General features: G+C 56.3%; 2 protein-coding genes across 3 annotated transcripts; one reads left to right on the top strand and one right to left on the bottom strand.

Moving 5' to 3' along the window:
• Positions 1 to 7,309: 7,309 nt before the first annotated feature.
• On the bottom strand, positions 7,310 to 7,975 carry IER2 (immediate early response 2; the record flags this gene model as incomplete). Its single annotated transcript, XM_080715907.1, has 1 exon — positions 7,310 to 7,975. The coding sequence occupies one exon, from the start codon at positions 7,973 to 7,975 to the stop codon at positions 7,310 to 7,312; it is 666 nt and encodes a 221-aa protein (XP_080572033.1).
• Positions 7,976 to 11,596: 3,621 nt separating this feature from the next.
• STX10 (syntaxin 10) lies at positions 11,597 to 15,904 on the top strand (the record flags this gene model as incomplete). 2 transcript variants are annotated; one of them, XM_080715080.1, is made up of 8 exons in its annotated part: positions 11,597 to 11,631; positions 11,835 to 12,025; positions 12,187 to 12,275; positions 12,346 to 12,408; positions 15,272 to 15,379; positions 15,469 to 15,575; positions 15,662 to 15,756; positions 15,828 to 15,904. In XM_080715080.1, 8 exons carry the CDS (start codon positions 11,597 to 11,599, stop codon positions 15,902 to 15,904), a joined length of 765 nt encoding a protein of 254 aa, XP_080571206.1. The 2 variants fall into 2 exon arrangements, with proteins under 2 accessions (XP_080571206.1, XP_080571207.1); XM_080715081.1 differs by lacking the exons at positions 12,187 to 12,275; positions 12,346 to 12,408 and having other exon boundaries at positions 15,282 to 15,379.
• Between the last annotated feature and the right edge of the window lie 467 nt (positions 15,905 to 16,371).

Below are 16,371 nucleotides of genomic sequence, written 5' to 3'. Positions count from 1 at the left end.
CAGGTTCCAGGACAGCTTCAGAAGTTTAAGGAGACTCCGAGCAACTTAGCAAGGCCGTGTTTCAAAAGCAAAAATAAAAAGGTGCCGGGCGTGGTTGCACACGCTTGTAATTCCACCATTTGGGAGGCTGAGGGCGGAGATCGCGGTTTGCAGACAGTTTGACCCTGTTTCAAAAAATACAGAGACTGAAAAAAGGCTGGATGTGGTGGCGCACGCTTATAATCCCAGTGCTTGGGAGGCTGAGGCAGGAGGATCGCAAAGGTTCGAAGCCAGCCTCAGCTACTTAGTGAGGCTCTCAGCAATCTAGTGAGACCCTGTTTTCAAGTAAAACATCAAAATAGGTCTTGGAGTATAGCCTGGAGATAAAAGGACCCTGGGTACCATCCCCAGTACTACCACAAAATAAATACTAAAAACTAGAGCTGGGGGTGTAGCTCGTAGGTACAGTGCATCTGGATTCCAACTCCAGTACCCCAAAAACAAAAAAACAGATTAGCCGGGCGTGGTGGCGCACGCTTGTAATCCCAGCGCTTGGGAGGCGGAGACAGGAGGACCGCGCAGGTTCGACGCCAGCCACTCGCGCTGGCTTAGGAGACAATTTCCAAATTAAAAAAAAAAAAAAAAGGTCTGGGAGTGTAGCCCGGAGGTAAAAGGGCTTCCAGGAACCCCAGTACCACCAAACAAACAAACAAACAAACAAAAAACCCCAGAGACTTAAAAATAGGGTTGGGGTGTAGCTCGGAGATAGAATGAATGCCCCTGGGTTCCATCCCCAGTACCGTACGCTTGTAATCCCAGCTCTTGGGAGGCAGAAACAGGAGGGAAGCCAGCTACTTAGTGAGACCCCGTTTCCAAATAAAATATAAAATAGGTCTGGGAGGATACCCTGGAGGTAGAAAAGGCCTGGGTTCCACCCCAGTACCACCAAAATAAATAAATTAAATAAATAAATAAATAAATAAATAAATAAAAATAGGGCTGGGGGTGTAGCTCGCTGGTACCATGCCCCTGGGTTCCACCCCAAATACCGCAAAAACTGCAAAAAAATGTACATTCAGAGATAAAACAGGAGCCGGGCGTGGTGGCGCACGCTTGTAATCCCAGCATTCGGGAGGCTGAGACCGGAGGATCGCGGTTCGCGGACAGCCTCAGCTACTTAGTGAGGCCCTCTGCAACTCAATGAGACCCGGTTCCAAAATAAAGAATAAAAAATAGGCAGGAGGTGTAGCTCAGAGGTCCATCCCCAGGTTCCATCCCCAGACACCCCCCCCAAAAAAAAAAGATAAATCAGGCGCAGTTCCGCACACATGTAATCTCAGTACTTGGGAGGCTGGCTAACACTTGAGGGTCGCTCGGTTCAAACCCCAATTACCTGGAAGGAAAAAAAAAAAAAAAAAGTCGGGAACGGACCGGTGTGGGAACAGGCAGGCGCGGAGAGTTCTAGGAAGCGGCTGGGCTGGGTGCGGGGTGAGCAGGACCTGGCTGGAGGCGGGGAGCGCTCGGCCGCCGGCTCCGGATTGACTGACGGTCGCCCCGCCCCACTCGCTGCCCGGTGACCCACCCCCGTGCCGCCCGGGGCTCAAGTTTCCACCCAGAGATCAGGTTCCCGCCCCGCCCTGCCAGCAACCTCGCCAGGTCCCAGCGCCCCCACCCCGCGGCGGGTGGGCCTCGCCCAAGGTCCGGAACCTGGAAAACTGGTCTGGGTGCTTCTGAGCTGGTCTTGACCTGCTGACCAGCCCCAAAGAGACTACTGACCTTGCTTTTTTTCTTTTTCTTTTTTTCCCTTCCTGCAATCGAACCCAGCACCTTGTGGAAACTCTAGCGCTGAGCTTAGACCTTTGCCCCGCGTGCCTGTCGCTCAGGCGCGATGGAGGAGGTGGGGAGGGACCTCAGAATGGGGACATCTGTTCCTGCTTGATTTCTTGCAGGGAGATCCTGTCTGGACATAAGTTTCCCCAAATGTTAGGAAAAACAAAACAAAACAAAAAAAGTCTGATCTTAGCCGGGCGTGGTGGCGCAGGCTTGTCATCCCCGCGCTTGGGAGGCGGAGACAGGAGGATCACACAGGTTCAAAGCCAGCCTCAGCTACTTAGTGAGGCTCTCAGCAACTTAGTGAGACCCTGTTTCCAAATAAAGTATAAAAACAAGTCTGGTAGTATAGTCGGGAGGTAGAAAAGCCCCTGGGTGCCACCCCTAGTACCACACACACAAGAATGAAAAATATGGATGAAAAATATGGCTGGGGTGTAACTCGGAGGTAGAATGCCCCTTGGTTCCATCCCCAATACTGGAAAAAAAAAAAAGTCTGATCTGTACCAGTATTGGGAATGGCCTAGGAAGATCTGAGAAAGCTCTGATTTAAATTTAAAAAATCTGTGAAAGGACTTGGTTTCTGCCTAAAAGCAGGCAACTATTCCAATGTAAATTAATCTACCTAAAGGTAATTAGCAAGTCAATAGGAGAGGGGAGCTAGGCCTTTCTCTATCTAAAGACAGATCTACAACATTAGATAAACTAGCTGGATGGGAGCAGGGGTCGGCCCTCCTGAGGGGAGACACCTTGGTGGGGAGGTACCTACAGAGATGATTTTTATGTCAGAATTATGTAAACAAGATGGAGGTCATGGATATAAAAAGTCCGGTCCGCGTGCTGTATCTTGGGGGTGAATTGGCTCTGACCCCCCCCGCCATTCCGGCATGGGGCTGTAACTATCTTCTGTATTTCTATATTTTTAATAAACTCCAAATCTACAGCAAGAGTCTGGGCTGAAGTGTATTGATCCTTAGCTCAGGACAAGAACCCACGGTTTTTCTGTTTTTCTTTTTTTGGCTTTTGTTGTGGTTTGAGGCAAATTATGTCCAGGACCCTAACAGGGGTCCTGGGGGACAGTTTCCCCAAAACCATAACATTCCCAAACGCAACATGATCTTAAAGGATGGTTTAAATGATAAATGTGTCTTTTTGGGGGGAGTTCTGGTTGTTGTATCCAGGGACATTTTACCTCCGAGCCACACCCCAACCCTCTTTTATTCTGTCAGCAAACCTGTGATCTTCCTGTCTCGGCCTCCCAAGTACTGGAATTACAAACATGCACCACCATGCCCAGCTCCCTGTTGCCAAATAAGAAAGAAATCAGGCTGGTGGTGTAGCTCAAAGGTAGAATGCTCTGGTTTCAATCCCCAATATCACACACACACACACACACACACACACACAGAAAAGAAAAAGAATCAGGTCTCACTAGGTAGATGGGAATCTCACTACTTGCTGAGGCTGTCCTCGAAGCTGTGATCCTCCTGTCTCAGCCTCCCAAATACTGGGATTACAAGTGTGGACCACCATGCCTGGCTTTAAATGTATAATCTATTCACACACATTAAACAAATTACCGGCTAGACTCAGCTCCTTCCCCCATTGAGGTCACAGGATAGGAAACAAATCCAGAAACCAGTGATGTGAAATTTCTTTCATTACTACAAAAAAGACCACCACTGTGTTGTCTGCCTCTCGTCTCAACTGCTTTAGAGGCTGATGTGGGAGGACACAAAGTTGGAGGCTGCCTGGGCAATTTGGTGAGACCCTGTCTCAAAAAGATCTCAGAATGGCTCCTGATAGATGCTTCTCTCCCATGTTGAAGTCCCTGGATTCACTCCACAGTACCAAGAAACAAACCGTGGGAGGGAGGGCGCCAGTGGGCAGTTCTCAAGGATTCTCCCTTTGAGCTCAGCTGACTTAACTGCTGCATGGGGAAGGGAAGGCGGCTGGGAGGAGGTCCCCGCGCATACAGAGGCCTCAGGGCTGGCCAGATTGAGGAGGTACAGGGACAAAAAGCAGGCCAGCGTGGCCAGAGGGTGATCTGGGATCAGGCCGGACTTGGGCTGGGTCCAGGTCAGGCAGGTCCTTGCCTACAATTACAGGGTTTTTGTTTTTTATTTTTATTTTCGCTGCCAGCTGTGGAGCCCAGGGCCTCCTGCATGCTAGGCGAGTGCTAACCCCTGAGCCACAGCCCAGCCCGAGTCAGTGTTAGGTAACTGACTTGAGGGGAACCTCTCAGAATCTCTCCTGTCTTCAGCTCACAGTCCTTCTCCACCAGAGGCTGGCTCCCCTCTGTAGTGTTTCTTTTACCCTTGCTACCAATCTCTGTAAAAGAAAGCCACCTGGAGGCTCACACTGCCTACTGTCTCCAGGATTTAATGACTTTTTTTTTTTTTTCATTTTAAACCTTTTAAAACTGTTATCTTCTCAGAGGTAGAACAGGCGTTCATTCTCTAGTACAAAAAGCGGCAACAGCAGCAGGGGCGAGTTTGATGGTTACACTTGTAATTCCAATTCTTGGGAGGGTGAAACAGAAGGATAGCAGGTTCACAGCCTTGGCAACTTAGTGAGACTCTGTTTCCAAATAAGAGATAAAATTGCAGTCAGACACTGAGTGTCCTGCTAAATTGCCAAGGCTAGTATAGTGGCACAGGCTTGTAATCTCAGTACTTGGGTAGGCCTCGCTAAATTGCAGAGGGCCTCACTGGGTAGCTGAGGCTGGCTGCGAACTGCAATTCTCCTGCCTCTGCCTCCGAAGTACTGAAATTACAAGGGTGCTCCACCACGTCCTGCTAGTGAGACCATTTCAAAATAAAAAACAAAATTGGTCTGAGAGCTCAGAGGTAAAATGCCCCTGGGTTCAATCCCTAGCACCGTGGGGGAGGGGACTGGGGGGGGAGAGAAGGAAGGAGGAGAGGAGGGGGAGGGGAATGGCTGGACAGACAATATGAAAACCAGGGAAGTCCAGGATAGAGTGCTAGGGCATTCAGAGCCCCAAGACTGACCGAGGTCGCCAGGAGGTGAACATAGAGGCCCAGGGCTTGAGGCAGGGGACTCGGGTGTAAGGCGAGAAAGTCATCATCCGTGTTTTCCATCCATGTACACTTGAATTCCTTTATGTGCTTTTATATCACCCCAAACTGCTGCAACTGTAACAAGCACAGGCGTATGCATGCCAGGCACTCCCCAAACACTTAACTTGCATTATCTCGCTGGGGTCGGGCCTAGGGTCTCTCTCAAGGTAGGGCATTCTTGCTCTGAGCTACACCCCAGCTTAGGTTGCCAAGAGTCTCATTACTCATGAGGTTGTCCTCAAACCTGTGATCCTCCTGTTCCAGCCTCCCAAGTACTGGAATTACAGGAACGCGCTATCACACACAGTACAAGACAAGCTTTCAATTTAGTGCCAAAGGGGGTCTTGGGAAGGGCTAGTCCCAAAGGGATGTGGTTGTGGGTTGCAGGCTTCAGCCCTGTCCTCAGCCCCCGCGTCTCGGGTCCCCAACCTCCAGTGGCCGGGCACCGGAAACCCCAGGCGGCCCTGGTAGGGGCAGGGGTGAGCGCAGCCACTTCCCGAGGAAGGAAGGGCGGGCGGTTCCTGCGGCAGGATGCGCAGCGAGGCCCCTTCCCCAGCTGCAGGGGACTTCCCGGGGCCCTGCGGGGCTCGTCTCCCCACTTCATCTTGGGGGTAGTGGTGCTAAAAGTCTTCCAGATTTTCCCGGAAGGAATTCGGAGGCCACGCGGGAGGCCAGCTCGGCTAGAGGGCCCAGGGGTGCGCCGCCCTTCCTTCCCACAGGGAGGAGGTGAGGGGGCAGCTGGGAGGGAAGCAGGGCCCCAGGATTCCCCCGGCGTCCTTCGGAGCCCGCGGGCCCCTCTACCACGCCCTCCTCCTCCTCCCCTGGGGCCTCTGGGTCGGGTCCCCTGGGGTCACGGGAGGCCCGCGGGGGCGGCGTCCGCCCAGGGGAGGCGGGGCTGGCGCCTTCCCGGAGCCGCCCGCCCGCCCCTCCGCGCACCTGCGGCCCCTTTGTCCTCCACCAACCCTCTCCCCTCCCCCAGGGCAGCACCTACGCCGGCCCGACCCAACCCGGGGAAGTGCAGGGTGTCCACGCCGGGGGCTAGCCGGGCGCGGAGAAGTAACTAGGATTTGAAAATAAATCTCTGGATCCCTAGAGACGGGGCAGACGTTTCGAGGGTCATTTCACTGGGCGGAATCCGAAGCTGGGACTCTGCTCCCAGCCTGAGCCACACGGCTACACCTCCAGGAGCTCAGGGTGGGCGGAAGCTCCCCGGAGCTCGGGCGCTGGGCTTCCCCTCGGGGGCGGGACCCCGTCCAGAGCGCGCTCGCTAGGTGAGTGGGGGGGGCATGGCTCTCCAAAGGGTCTCGGGACGTTATTCGGAAGCATCTCCCCACATGTTTGCACTCAGGAAAGCCCACTTCCCTCGGAGTTGCGGGGAAATATCGAGGACAGCCCCAAATCTAGAGGGATCGGTTAACGGGGAGCCTCCAGCACGACGTTCTGGGGCAAAGAAAAGGCCCAGCCCCCTCCGCCCACGTGGTAACCGGTTAGACCGGCTCCAGGGGCCCCGAGCCGCCGCCGGCTGACCCCTTAACCCCACCCTCCCCCTCCGGGGAAGGACACCAGACAGGCAGTACCTTTTTTACTTACTCAAATGCTCTTTATTTTCCTAGCTGATATTTCTAAAACAAAGCCAGGTAGATGGAGTTAAAACATTTCACCACAGAAAAGGTAAACACACCCTAGAAAACACTCCCTCCCGAACCGGCCGGGTCCCACCAGCCCCGGCTCCCGGCTCGGCCGCCCCCTCCCCCGCTGTCCCCCTGCGTCCACACCCGGCTCTGGGCCGCGGTGACCGGGTTCCTGTCCGCCGACACCGGGGCCACGCTGGCCACCTCCCGGCGCAGGGACGAGCAGTTCCGGATCCGAACTGAGTTCAGCCCCGCCGACCCGAGGCACAGGGGCGCGGGCCCGGCAGCCGGCGGGGGCGGAGTGACTCAGGCGGCCTCCTCCCGCTCCCCAGGGCGGGCCCCCGCCCCAGACCCTCCTCCCAGGCCCCACAACCCACGCAAGCCAACAGGAAACTCCCCACGTCGGCTCCATGACGCAACCACGACCGCTTGCACAAGTCTGTCAACCGGAGGGTGCCTGGAGTTCTCCAAGTCGGAAACTCAGGCGCCGACTATGAAGGAAAACCTTGGAGGGCAACACAGCCTCTGGGGGGGGAGTCCGACCCCGAGCAGATGAAAGGCCAGCCCCCTTCTCCCAGTCCTGGAGAGGGAAGGTCCACGTCGCAGTCCGTAAGACAGCACCTGCGGGCGCCCCCGGCACCTCCGTGCGCCGCGCACCGGCGGCGGCTCCCGGGGGCAGGGCCCCCTGCGGGCCGGGCGGCGGCTCTCCTCCGCGGGGCCTCGCCCCGGCGTGCGCGCTCGGGCCTCGCCTCGGCGCGCGTTCTGGATCCCGTCGCGCCCTCGCGGTGCTCAGAAGGCCACCACGGCGCGCACGAGCACGCTGAGCACCGGGTCCGCGGGCCGGCAGGCCGGCTTGGCCTCGCGGGCGGCCGGCGCCGTCGGGGAGGCGGCGGGGCCGCAGTTCAGGAGGCCGGAGAAGCGCCTCTGCAGGACGCGGGCCAGGTTGGGGAAGGCGCCCTCCGCCTGCGCCGGAGGGGGCTGCAGGCGATCGGGGACCTCCGACGGCGCCTCCTCCTCCTCCTCCTCCTCCAGGCGGGCTTTCTTGCTCGGGACCAGCCCGGCGTCTCCGCCGTCGCTCAGGCTGCTGCTCCGCCGCTTGCGGCAGACTTTGGCGGGGCGCGGGGCGCAGAGGGCGGGGGTCTCCTCGGCTCCGGGTGCCTCCTCCTGCGTGTCCATGGGCTCCGGACTCGGCTGCTCACCGTCGGGGGGCGCTGCCTCGGCTTCCGCTTCGCGCGGTGGGTGCAGACGAGGGTCAGGGGACCGGGCGGCAGGCAAGGACACCTCGGGCTCGTGAGCCTCCACCTTGGCCGAGAGGTACAGCTCCCGAGCGCTGCGCATGACCAGCGACAGCTGCAGACTGCGGTGCAGGCGCAGGCCACCGCGCTGCATGCGCGAGTGGTACATCTTCCACACCGAAAGGGTCATGATGCGTTGCGCCTCCTTCTGCACCTCCATGGCACCTGCAGGGCGAGGTATGGGCAGGACAGCAGCTCCGGTGTGCTCGGGAACCGGACCGACCTACGAGCCGATATTACCTAGGACGCTCTCCTTCAGAGCCGGCCACCAGAGCCCTTTTATACCCATGATGACGTCACGGGACGCCCCGCCCAGACAAGGGCCGCATCCGGGCTTTCCAGTGCACTGTGGCCAGACTCCTTAAAGTGACAGGACCTAACTTAGTCAGCCCGGAAAAGAGACGAAGCCCAGGCTTACAGGAGCGTCCGCCACTGCGCGCTGAGCTCTCGTCTCCTGGTGGTCTCCTTCCTCAGAGTTCTGTGGATGTATCCGTGCGCAGGACCTCGAGAGAGGAGCCGCGGGTGGGGCCCACATCTCCCCCACATGCTCGAGTCGGGAGGCGCCCGCGATTTAGGCGGCCAGGTTTCCCTGTGCACCGGGTAGACCCAGGTTCCAGCCAGTGGCTCTTCGGTGGGCACAATTCTTAGCCTCGACGAACCGCCCAATTAGTTTTTCCAAAACAGTAACAATGCTGCCTCTTACGAAGCGCTCACTAAGTGTCAGCCTCTGCTAAGCTTCTTCCTTCGTTACCATCTGATCCCTCACCTTCCCGCCGCGGCTACGGCCACGTCGGTTCTTTTCCGGTGGGTAAACCGAGGCAGTCCCTCGGTCAAAGATTGCTAAGCGAGTGGGTGGGCGGCTGCGGCGAAAGGGGGCGGCTCCGCGGGCAGCGGATACAGGGAGACCCGGAGGAGACCCCGGACTGCCTTCCCACCCGCGCCGCACTGGACACTGGGGACCGCGACACGACCTCCTGGCGAGCGCGGCGGGGCCCCCTCCCACTGGGCGGCGCTCTGTCCGGGGCCGGGGACGAGGTCTGCGTGGGAGCGAGCAGAGGCGGCATCGGCCCTCCACTTGCAGGGATAAAACGTGCAGAATCCCCCAATCGCTGCACACCTCCGCGGTGCGAGCCCTTTAAGAAGCGCGCCCCGCTCCCTTCCCGCTACTGGAGCCCGCTGACATCCAGGACTAAATTTGGAAGTAGTGACGTAGGGAGGCGCGCGGGCCGCTTCCGGCGACCCATATAAGGACCGGGGTCAGGCTCTCCCGAGCCCCCGGCCGCCGGTTTCCGGGCGGGGGCGGAGTCTGGCTCCGGACACGCCCCCTCCGCCCAGCGCGTCCCAGGCTTCCGGACCCGCGTGCTGCAGATGGGGAGGAAAGGGAGGCTTCGCTTCCTTCCTTTTCCAAGCCAGGAAGGCACGATTCCCCTCCGCCCGCAGCTGGGGGCGGCCTCAGGTCTCCCACCGACGCCATCTCCCTACAAAGCCACCCGGTCCACACAAGAGGTACCCGGCGAAGGCCCCTTGCCCCTTCCCTTGGCGACTCCGCTACAAGGCTCCTCCCTGGTATTCCTGGCTGCCCCCTCGGCTGATCTCCTGCCGCAGAGCGCCCTCGCGCCTGCCGCAGGGGGAGCTCAATGATCCCCCTAAATGGCCCGTCTAAGAACGGCCCCGTTCTGGCGACGCTGCGGTGACCTGCTGGGGACGCCCGTCCCCGCTGCACTAACCACCATGGAGGTTCCACCGTGACATCTTCAACCCCAGCGCTACTTCTGGGACTCCACACGACTGCGACACACACAGTGGCACCCCCAGATTCCCTCAGACATCCCACTCCCCTCCTCCAGGGGAGACCAAGGGCCTCCACTCGCAATGGCCTCCTTCCACTCACCCCCAGGAAGTGCTTTCGGGAAAACACGGTGTGGCTGGCACAAAGCCGGGGTGGTGGTGGGGGACCGACCCTCCACCCCAAGAGGAAGATACCGTAGGCACAGGACTCCCTGGGAGACCGTCCTCGGCCATCTGTGGGATCCTCTCTCTGAACCCCAGACTCTGCACTTAGGAGAAACAGGTCTACTAAACCCGCCTGCCCGCAAGCTCTGGGAGGTGACCCTCCCAGGCATCTCCAGGGCCCCACCCTTAGCCACCCCGCTCCACGGCCACCTCGACGCGCCCCTTGCGCCACCTTTTGCCGAAGGGGGGGATATAGAACTCCCGGTCCCCGCGGGGAGGGAGGAGCACCTCTCCACAAACTCTTCCATAACCTGCTGCTAGGGACCCTGGGCTGGGACGAATTCCCAGAATAGGAACCGGGCGCCAGCTCTGGGCACCATAAAAGATTCAATGAACCCGGGGTGGTGGCGCACGCTTGTAATCCCCGCGCTTGGGAGGCGGAGACAGGAGGATCGCGCAGGTTCAAAGCCAGCCTCCCTGGCTTAAGAGACCCTGTTTCCAAATAAAAATATAAAAATAGGTCTGGGAGTGTAGCCCAGAGGTAGAGGGTTTCCAGGAACACCAGTACCACCAAAAAAAAAAAAAAAAAAAAAAATCAATGAAGCCGGGCGTGGTGATTCACGCTTGTAATCCCAGCATTCAGGAGGCTGAAACAGGAGGTTCGAGGTTCACGGACAGCCTCAGCTACCATGATCCTTTGCAACTCAGACCCTATTTCAAAAATAAGACTAGCTGGTGGCACACGCTTGTAATCCCAGTACTTAGGAAGCGGAGACAGGAGGATTGCAGTTTCGAAGCCAGCCTCAGCTACTTAGTGAAGCTCTCAGAAACTTAGTGGGACTCTGTTTCCAAATAAAAAGAAAAAAAAGGGGGGGGGCCTGGAAGTGTAGCCTGGAGGTAGAAAGCCTCTGGGTTCCATCCCCAGTACTACAAAATAATAAATAAATACTAAAAAAAAAAAAAAAATAGGGCTGGGGGTATAGCTAGGAGGTACAGTGCCCCTGGGTTCCATCCCTAGTACTACAAAAATAAATAAAAATTAAAAATGACTGAATAGGGCTGGCAGTATAGTCCATGGGTAGTAGGCATTTGGGGTCCATCCATGGTAACACACACACACACACACACACACACACACACACACACACACACACACACACACACTAAAATAAAAGGCCGGGCGTGGTAGCGCACGCTTGTAATCCCAGGATTCGGGAGGCTGAGACAGGAGGATCGCGGTTCGCGGACAGCCTCAGCTATTTAGTGAGGCCCCTTTGCAACTCAGTGAGACCCTGTTTCAAAATAAAGAATAAAATAAAAAAGGGCAGGGGGTGTAGCTCGGAGGCACAATTCCCCTGGGTTCCATCCCCAGACCCGCAGGGAAAAAAAAAAAAAGGAAAATAAAAACAGGGCTGGGGGGCAGTTCCAGTAACTAACACACCGACGTGAGTCCTTTTCTCAGCCATAACAACCTGGTCTGAGTTAAGGAAGACGTATCATTATTTCCATTGCCCAGAAAGGCAGCTGAGGTTAGAAGCAGAGGCCGCAGGGCTATCCGAGACTGGGAGCCCGGACCCGAGCCTCCGCACACACGGCCGGGCGCGGCCGCTCCTGGAGAAGCGGGGAGCGGCGTCGGGGCGGGGAGCCGCCCTGCCCACACCCAAGATGGCCGCGGAGGGGCCGGAAGCGGCGACACCTCGGTCCTCCAAGACCTCTCTTGCTCCGCAGGCGGCCCAGCTCTCCATGGTGGCGTGACAGTCCCGCTAGGAGGGAACCCGCTGAAAGGCACCATCCTGGAGGGGCTCGGCCTCGGGGGGAGGGGGCGGACATGTCTCTCGAAGACCCTTTCTTTGTAGTCCGAGGGTGAGTGGGGTGCTGCGGGAGGCCGGAGGGAGGGTGACCGGTCCAGTCCCCTTGCCGGCCAGTAGAAGCGTGCCAGGCGGTTTGGGCATGGCCGGGGGCGGTCGCCCCGTGGCCGGCCGGGCGGGAGGAGACGCGGCCGGGGACTGGGCGTCTGGTGCTCCCCCACCGGCTTGGGGACCGCTCAGCCGCGCCCCTGCCCGCAGCGAGGTGCAGAAGGCGGTGAACTCTGCCCGCGGGCTGCACCAGCGCTGGTGCGAGCTGATGCAGGTGGGCGCGGCGGCCGGGCGTGAGGAGCTGGACTGGACGACCAATGAGCTGCGGAATGGCCTGCGCAGCGTGGAATGGGACCTGGAGGACTTGGAAGAAACCATCGATATCCTGGAGCTCCCGAGGGGTGGCCTGGGGGAGCTCGCCGCGATGGTGGAGGTGGAGGAGGCGCCAGGAGGCGCCCCTCGGAGAGGCTAGACGCCGGGGAGGGTTGCAGGCTGGAGGGCTGGGGGCGCAGGGGTGGGCTCTGGCTCTGGCCTTGGTCCTTGACTCCCCGCGCACGCATAGTGGAAGCCAACCCAGGCAAGTTCAAGCTCCCATTTGGGGACTTGCAGGAGAGAAAGGTGTTCGTGGAGCGCATGCGGGAGGCTGTCCAGGTGAGAAGTCCTGGTGGGGCGAGTGGGGAACGGAGGGGTCCTTATACTCTAATGCTGTTCTCTCCCACAGGAAATGAAGGATCAAATGGTCAGCCCAGCAGCGGTGGCTTTCATGGAGAGGAATAACAGAGAGGTAACTCGCGCAGCCTGCCCCGCACCTTACAGCACTGCTCAGCCTCGCGCACAGTTAGCCTTTGGCCGCCCGCCTGCCTCCTCTTTCTGGGTGTGTACACCTGAGCTCTTCGTACCTGCAGGTTCTGCATCTTCACCAAGAGTCACAAACATTTGGAAGAAAAAGATGCCTGTACTGAACATGTGCGTGCTTTTTCTTTGTTCCTGTTCCCTAAGCAATACATACAGTAGAAGTACTGTTTAACATAGTATTGATATGGTATTAGGCATCGCAAGTCATCTAGATATGACAAGGTCATATCTAGTTGCAAAATCAAAATCTAGTTGCAAAGCCTGGCGTGGTGGCGCACGCTTGTAACCCCAGCATTTGGGAGGCTGAGACAGGAGGATCCGGGTTCATGGACAGCCTCAGGTACTACTTAGTGAGGCCCTTTGCAACTCAGTGAGACCCTGTTTCAAAATAAAGACTAAAAAATAACTCAGAGGTAGAATGTGTCTGGGTTCCATCCCCAATACCGCAAAAAAAAAAAAAAAAAAAAAAACCTAGTTTCAAAGGGCCTCAGTGTCCACAAACCGTGATCCTCCTGTCTCAGCCTCCCGAATGCTGGGATTACAAGCGTGGGCCACCACACCCTGTTTATTATGCCATTTCATGTAAGGGACTTAAGCATGTTTGGATTTTGGTATCTGGGGGTCCTGGTACCACTCTCTTGAGGATATTTCAGTGTGTGCGTCTCCGAGTATGCGGGTTTCTTGCAGGGTGAAAGCCGAGTGTGTCGTACACGTCTCTTCTGCTGACATGCCACTTGCTCTGCGCTCCTACGTCCAGGATGTCTGTCTGTCTGTCTGTGTGTACCTGCCCCTGGCGCACATGCAGTTGGCTTCTGAGTATATCCCATCTGCCCCCACACCTACACCACTTCCTTCCGTGTTCACCTTCTCCCTGCCACCTTGTCTTTCTTTTCCCTGGTTGCGTGTCAAGAAGCACCAGCTTTGTCCATTTCCTCTTAGGCCCACACAGGCCTGGGAAGCTGGGAAGTTGAGGCTCACATAAATTTAGCATCTTAAGTCTGGCACAGTGGTACATGTCGGTAATCCTAGGAGTTGGGAGGTGGAGACAGGAGGATTGTAGGTTTATAAGCCAGCCCCAGCAACTTAGTAAGATCCTGTATTTAAATAAAAAATAATTTTCAAGCCGGGCGTGGTGGCGCAGGCTTGTAATCCCCGCGCTTGGGAGGCAGAGACAGGAGGATCACACAGGTTTGAAGCCAGCTGCACTGGCTTAAGAGACCCTGTTTCCAAATTAAAAAGTATAAAAATAGGTCTGGGAGTGTAGCCCGGATGTAGAAAGGTTTCCAGGAACCCCAGTACCACCAAAAAATAAAAAATAAAAAAATAATAATTTTCAAACAAACTGGGGGTGTAGGTCGGGTAGAATGCCTAGGACCAATCCCCAGGACCAAAAAAAAAAAAAAAAAAAAAAAATAATGTCTGGCATCCTGAAACAGTGCCTACATGGCTTCTAATTGTGCTACTTTGTAGATTAAATTCCAAACTCTAAAGAAATTGGGTATTTAGGCCAGAATGAATGTACTGTTGGAAAAAAAAAAAAAAGATCTACCTTTTCCCTCCGTACCCATGAAAAAGCCAGACTGCAGGCTGAGCATGGCAATACACGCCTGTCATCCCAGTACTTGGGAAGCTGAAACAGAAGGATTGCAGGTTCAAGGCCAGCTCCAAGAATTTATCAAGGCTATCAGCAACTCAGCGAGACCCTCTCTCAAAATAAAAAATAAAAATAGCCAGGCGTGGTGGTGCACACTTGTAATCCCAGCATTTGGGAGGCTGAGACGGGTGGATTGTGGTTCCTTGACAACCTCAGCTACTTAGTGAGACCCTGTTTAAAAAAATAATGAATAAAAAATAGGGCTGGTGGTGTAGTTTGGAGGTAGAATGCCCCTGGGTTACATTCCCAGTACCACAATAGATAAATAAATAAAGCTGGGCATGGTGGCGCACGCTTGTAATCCCAGTACTTGAGAGGCTGAGACAGGAGGATCACAGGTTGCAGGCAGCCTCAGTTACTTAGTGAGATCCTCTTCAACTTAATGAGACTGTTTCAAAATTAAAAAAAAAAAAAAAATAGGGCTAGGAGTATAGCTCGGAGGTAGAAAGCCCTTGGATTCAATACCCATTTCTGAAAAAAAGAAAAAAAAAAAAAGCAAACCAGGCGTGGCACACGCTTGTAATCCCAGTATTTGGGAGGCTGACACAGGAGGATTGCAGTTCAAGGACAGCCTTAGCTACTACTTAGTGAAGCACTTTGCAACTTGGTAAGATCTGTTTCAAAATAAAGAATAAAAAGCCAGGTGTGGTGGCGCACAATTGTAATCCCAGCATTTGGGAGGCTGAGACAGGAGGATCGTGGTTCGAGGACAGCCTCAGCTACTACTTAGATCCTTTGCAACTCAGTGAGACCCTGTTTCAAAACAAGAGGGGAAAAAAATAGGGCTGGGAGTATAGCTCAAAGGTAGAATGCCCCTGGGTTCCATCTCCAGTATTGCAAAAAAAAAAAAAAAAAAAAAAAAGCAAGATTAATCGACACTACACGGTGTGCAGGGCCCTGTTGTAGGTGTTCTCAACTGCAGGAAACAAGGTTACAGCTTTCTACATTCCCCAGCGAGGAAACGAGGCTCAGGGAAGTCAAGTGAGGTGACCTTGGGGGTGCCCCTAGGAAGTGGCAGGTCTGGGAAAACAGTTGACCTTGGAGGCTGTTTCCTGGCTCCCCACCCTGCGGATTTGCCAGACCTGCACGCAGCCCGCTGCCCGGTGTCCCTCCCAAGCCTCTGGTGTCTGTCCTGCAGGTGCTGGCAGGCAAGGCAGCTGCCCAGAAGTCACACAGCGACCTGCTGGATGCCAGCATGGCGTCGGCCGCCTCCCGCTACATTGAGGAGCAGCAAGCCGCCCAGCAGGTTTGTGCAGGTGGCCAGGGCTGGAGTGGGAGAGCCTGCGGAGAGCTCAGGAGACCTGCTCAGGGCAGCCGCCACCCTCTGTTCTGCAGCTGATCTTGGACCAACAGGACCAACAGCTGGAAATGGTGTCCGGCAGCATCCGGGTTCTGAAACACATATCCGGCCGTGTGGGGGAGGAGCTGGACGAGCAGAGCATGTATGGCCAGGCCCCGGGGGTAGGACGGGCAGCCTTGGCCACACTGACACAGGCCCTTTGGGCTGACGCCACCTCGGATTTCATAGCATGCTGGATGCCTTTGCTCATGAGATGGACCACACCCAGTCCCGGATGGATAGGGTCCTCAGGAAGATGGCCAAAGTGTCCCATATGACAAATGGTAAGTCCCCCGCCTGGGGGAAAGCGACGCGTGGACCCCTGCCACCGTTACCTCTGGCCTTTTGTCCCCAGACCGCCGGCAGTGGTGTGCCATCCTGGTGCTGCTAGGAGTGGTTCTCCTGGTTCTTATTCTGTTCTTCTCCCTTTGACCCGGGCGCCCCCCCCCTGAGGGGGCGGAGCTTAACTGGCGCTGGCCCCGCCCCCTGGGCGGATGGCCTGCGGAGCCATCCCAGGACCCTCGGGGCCCCTCTGCCTGGGCAGCAGCCCCCACCACCTGTTATCTCAAGTGCACTTGGGGAGTGGTAGAGGTAAGGAGTCCTGGCGCTGCTCCGTCTGTCCTAGTGCCCCAAAGCCATCTGTCCCTGTGCCTTCTCCATGTCCAACAAGGAAATAAAGTCCCAGCTTTTTCCGACATTTGTCTTATCCAGTCTTGATGTCATTCCTGCTCCCTGCTCCCTGCTGGGCCTGAGTATTAGGGAATTAGAAGCACTTTTTTTTCAGTGTTGGGATGGAACTCAGGGCCTCACAGATGCGAGGCGAGTGGCACATCACTGAGTCACAGCTCCAGCCTGAGTTAGGGAATTCAGTGACTAATATTTGATGTGGAAGACTATGC

The sequence above is a fragment of the Muscardinus avellanarius genome, assembly GCF_963383645.1.
Source record: "Muscardinus avellanarius genome assembly, chromosome: 18".
Taxonomy (NCBI): Eukaryota; Metazoa; Chordata; class Mammalia; order Rodentia; family Gliridae; genus Muscardinus; species Muscardinus avellanarius.
Note: the sequence above shows the minus strand (reverse complement) of the source record. Positions and strands in the feature narration are given on the sequence as shown.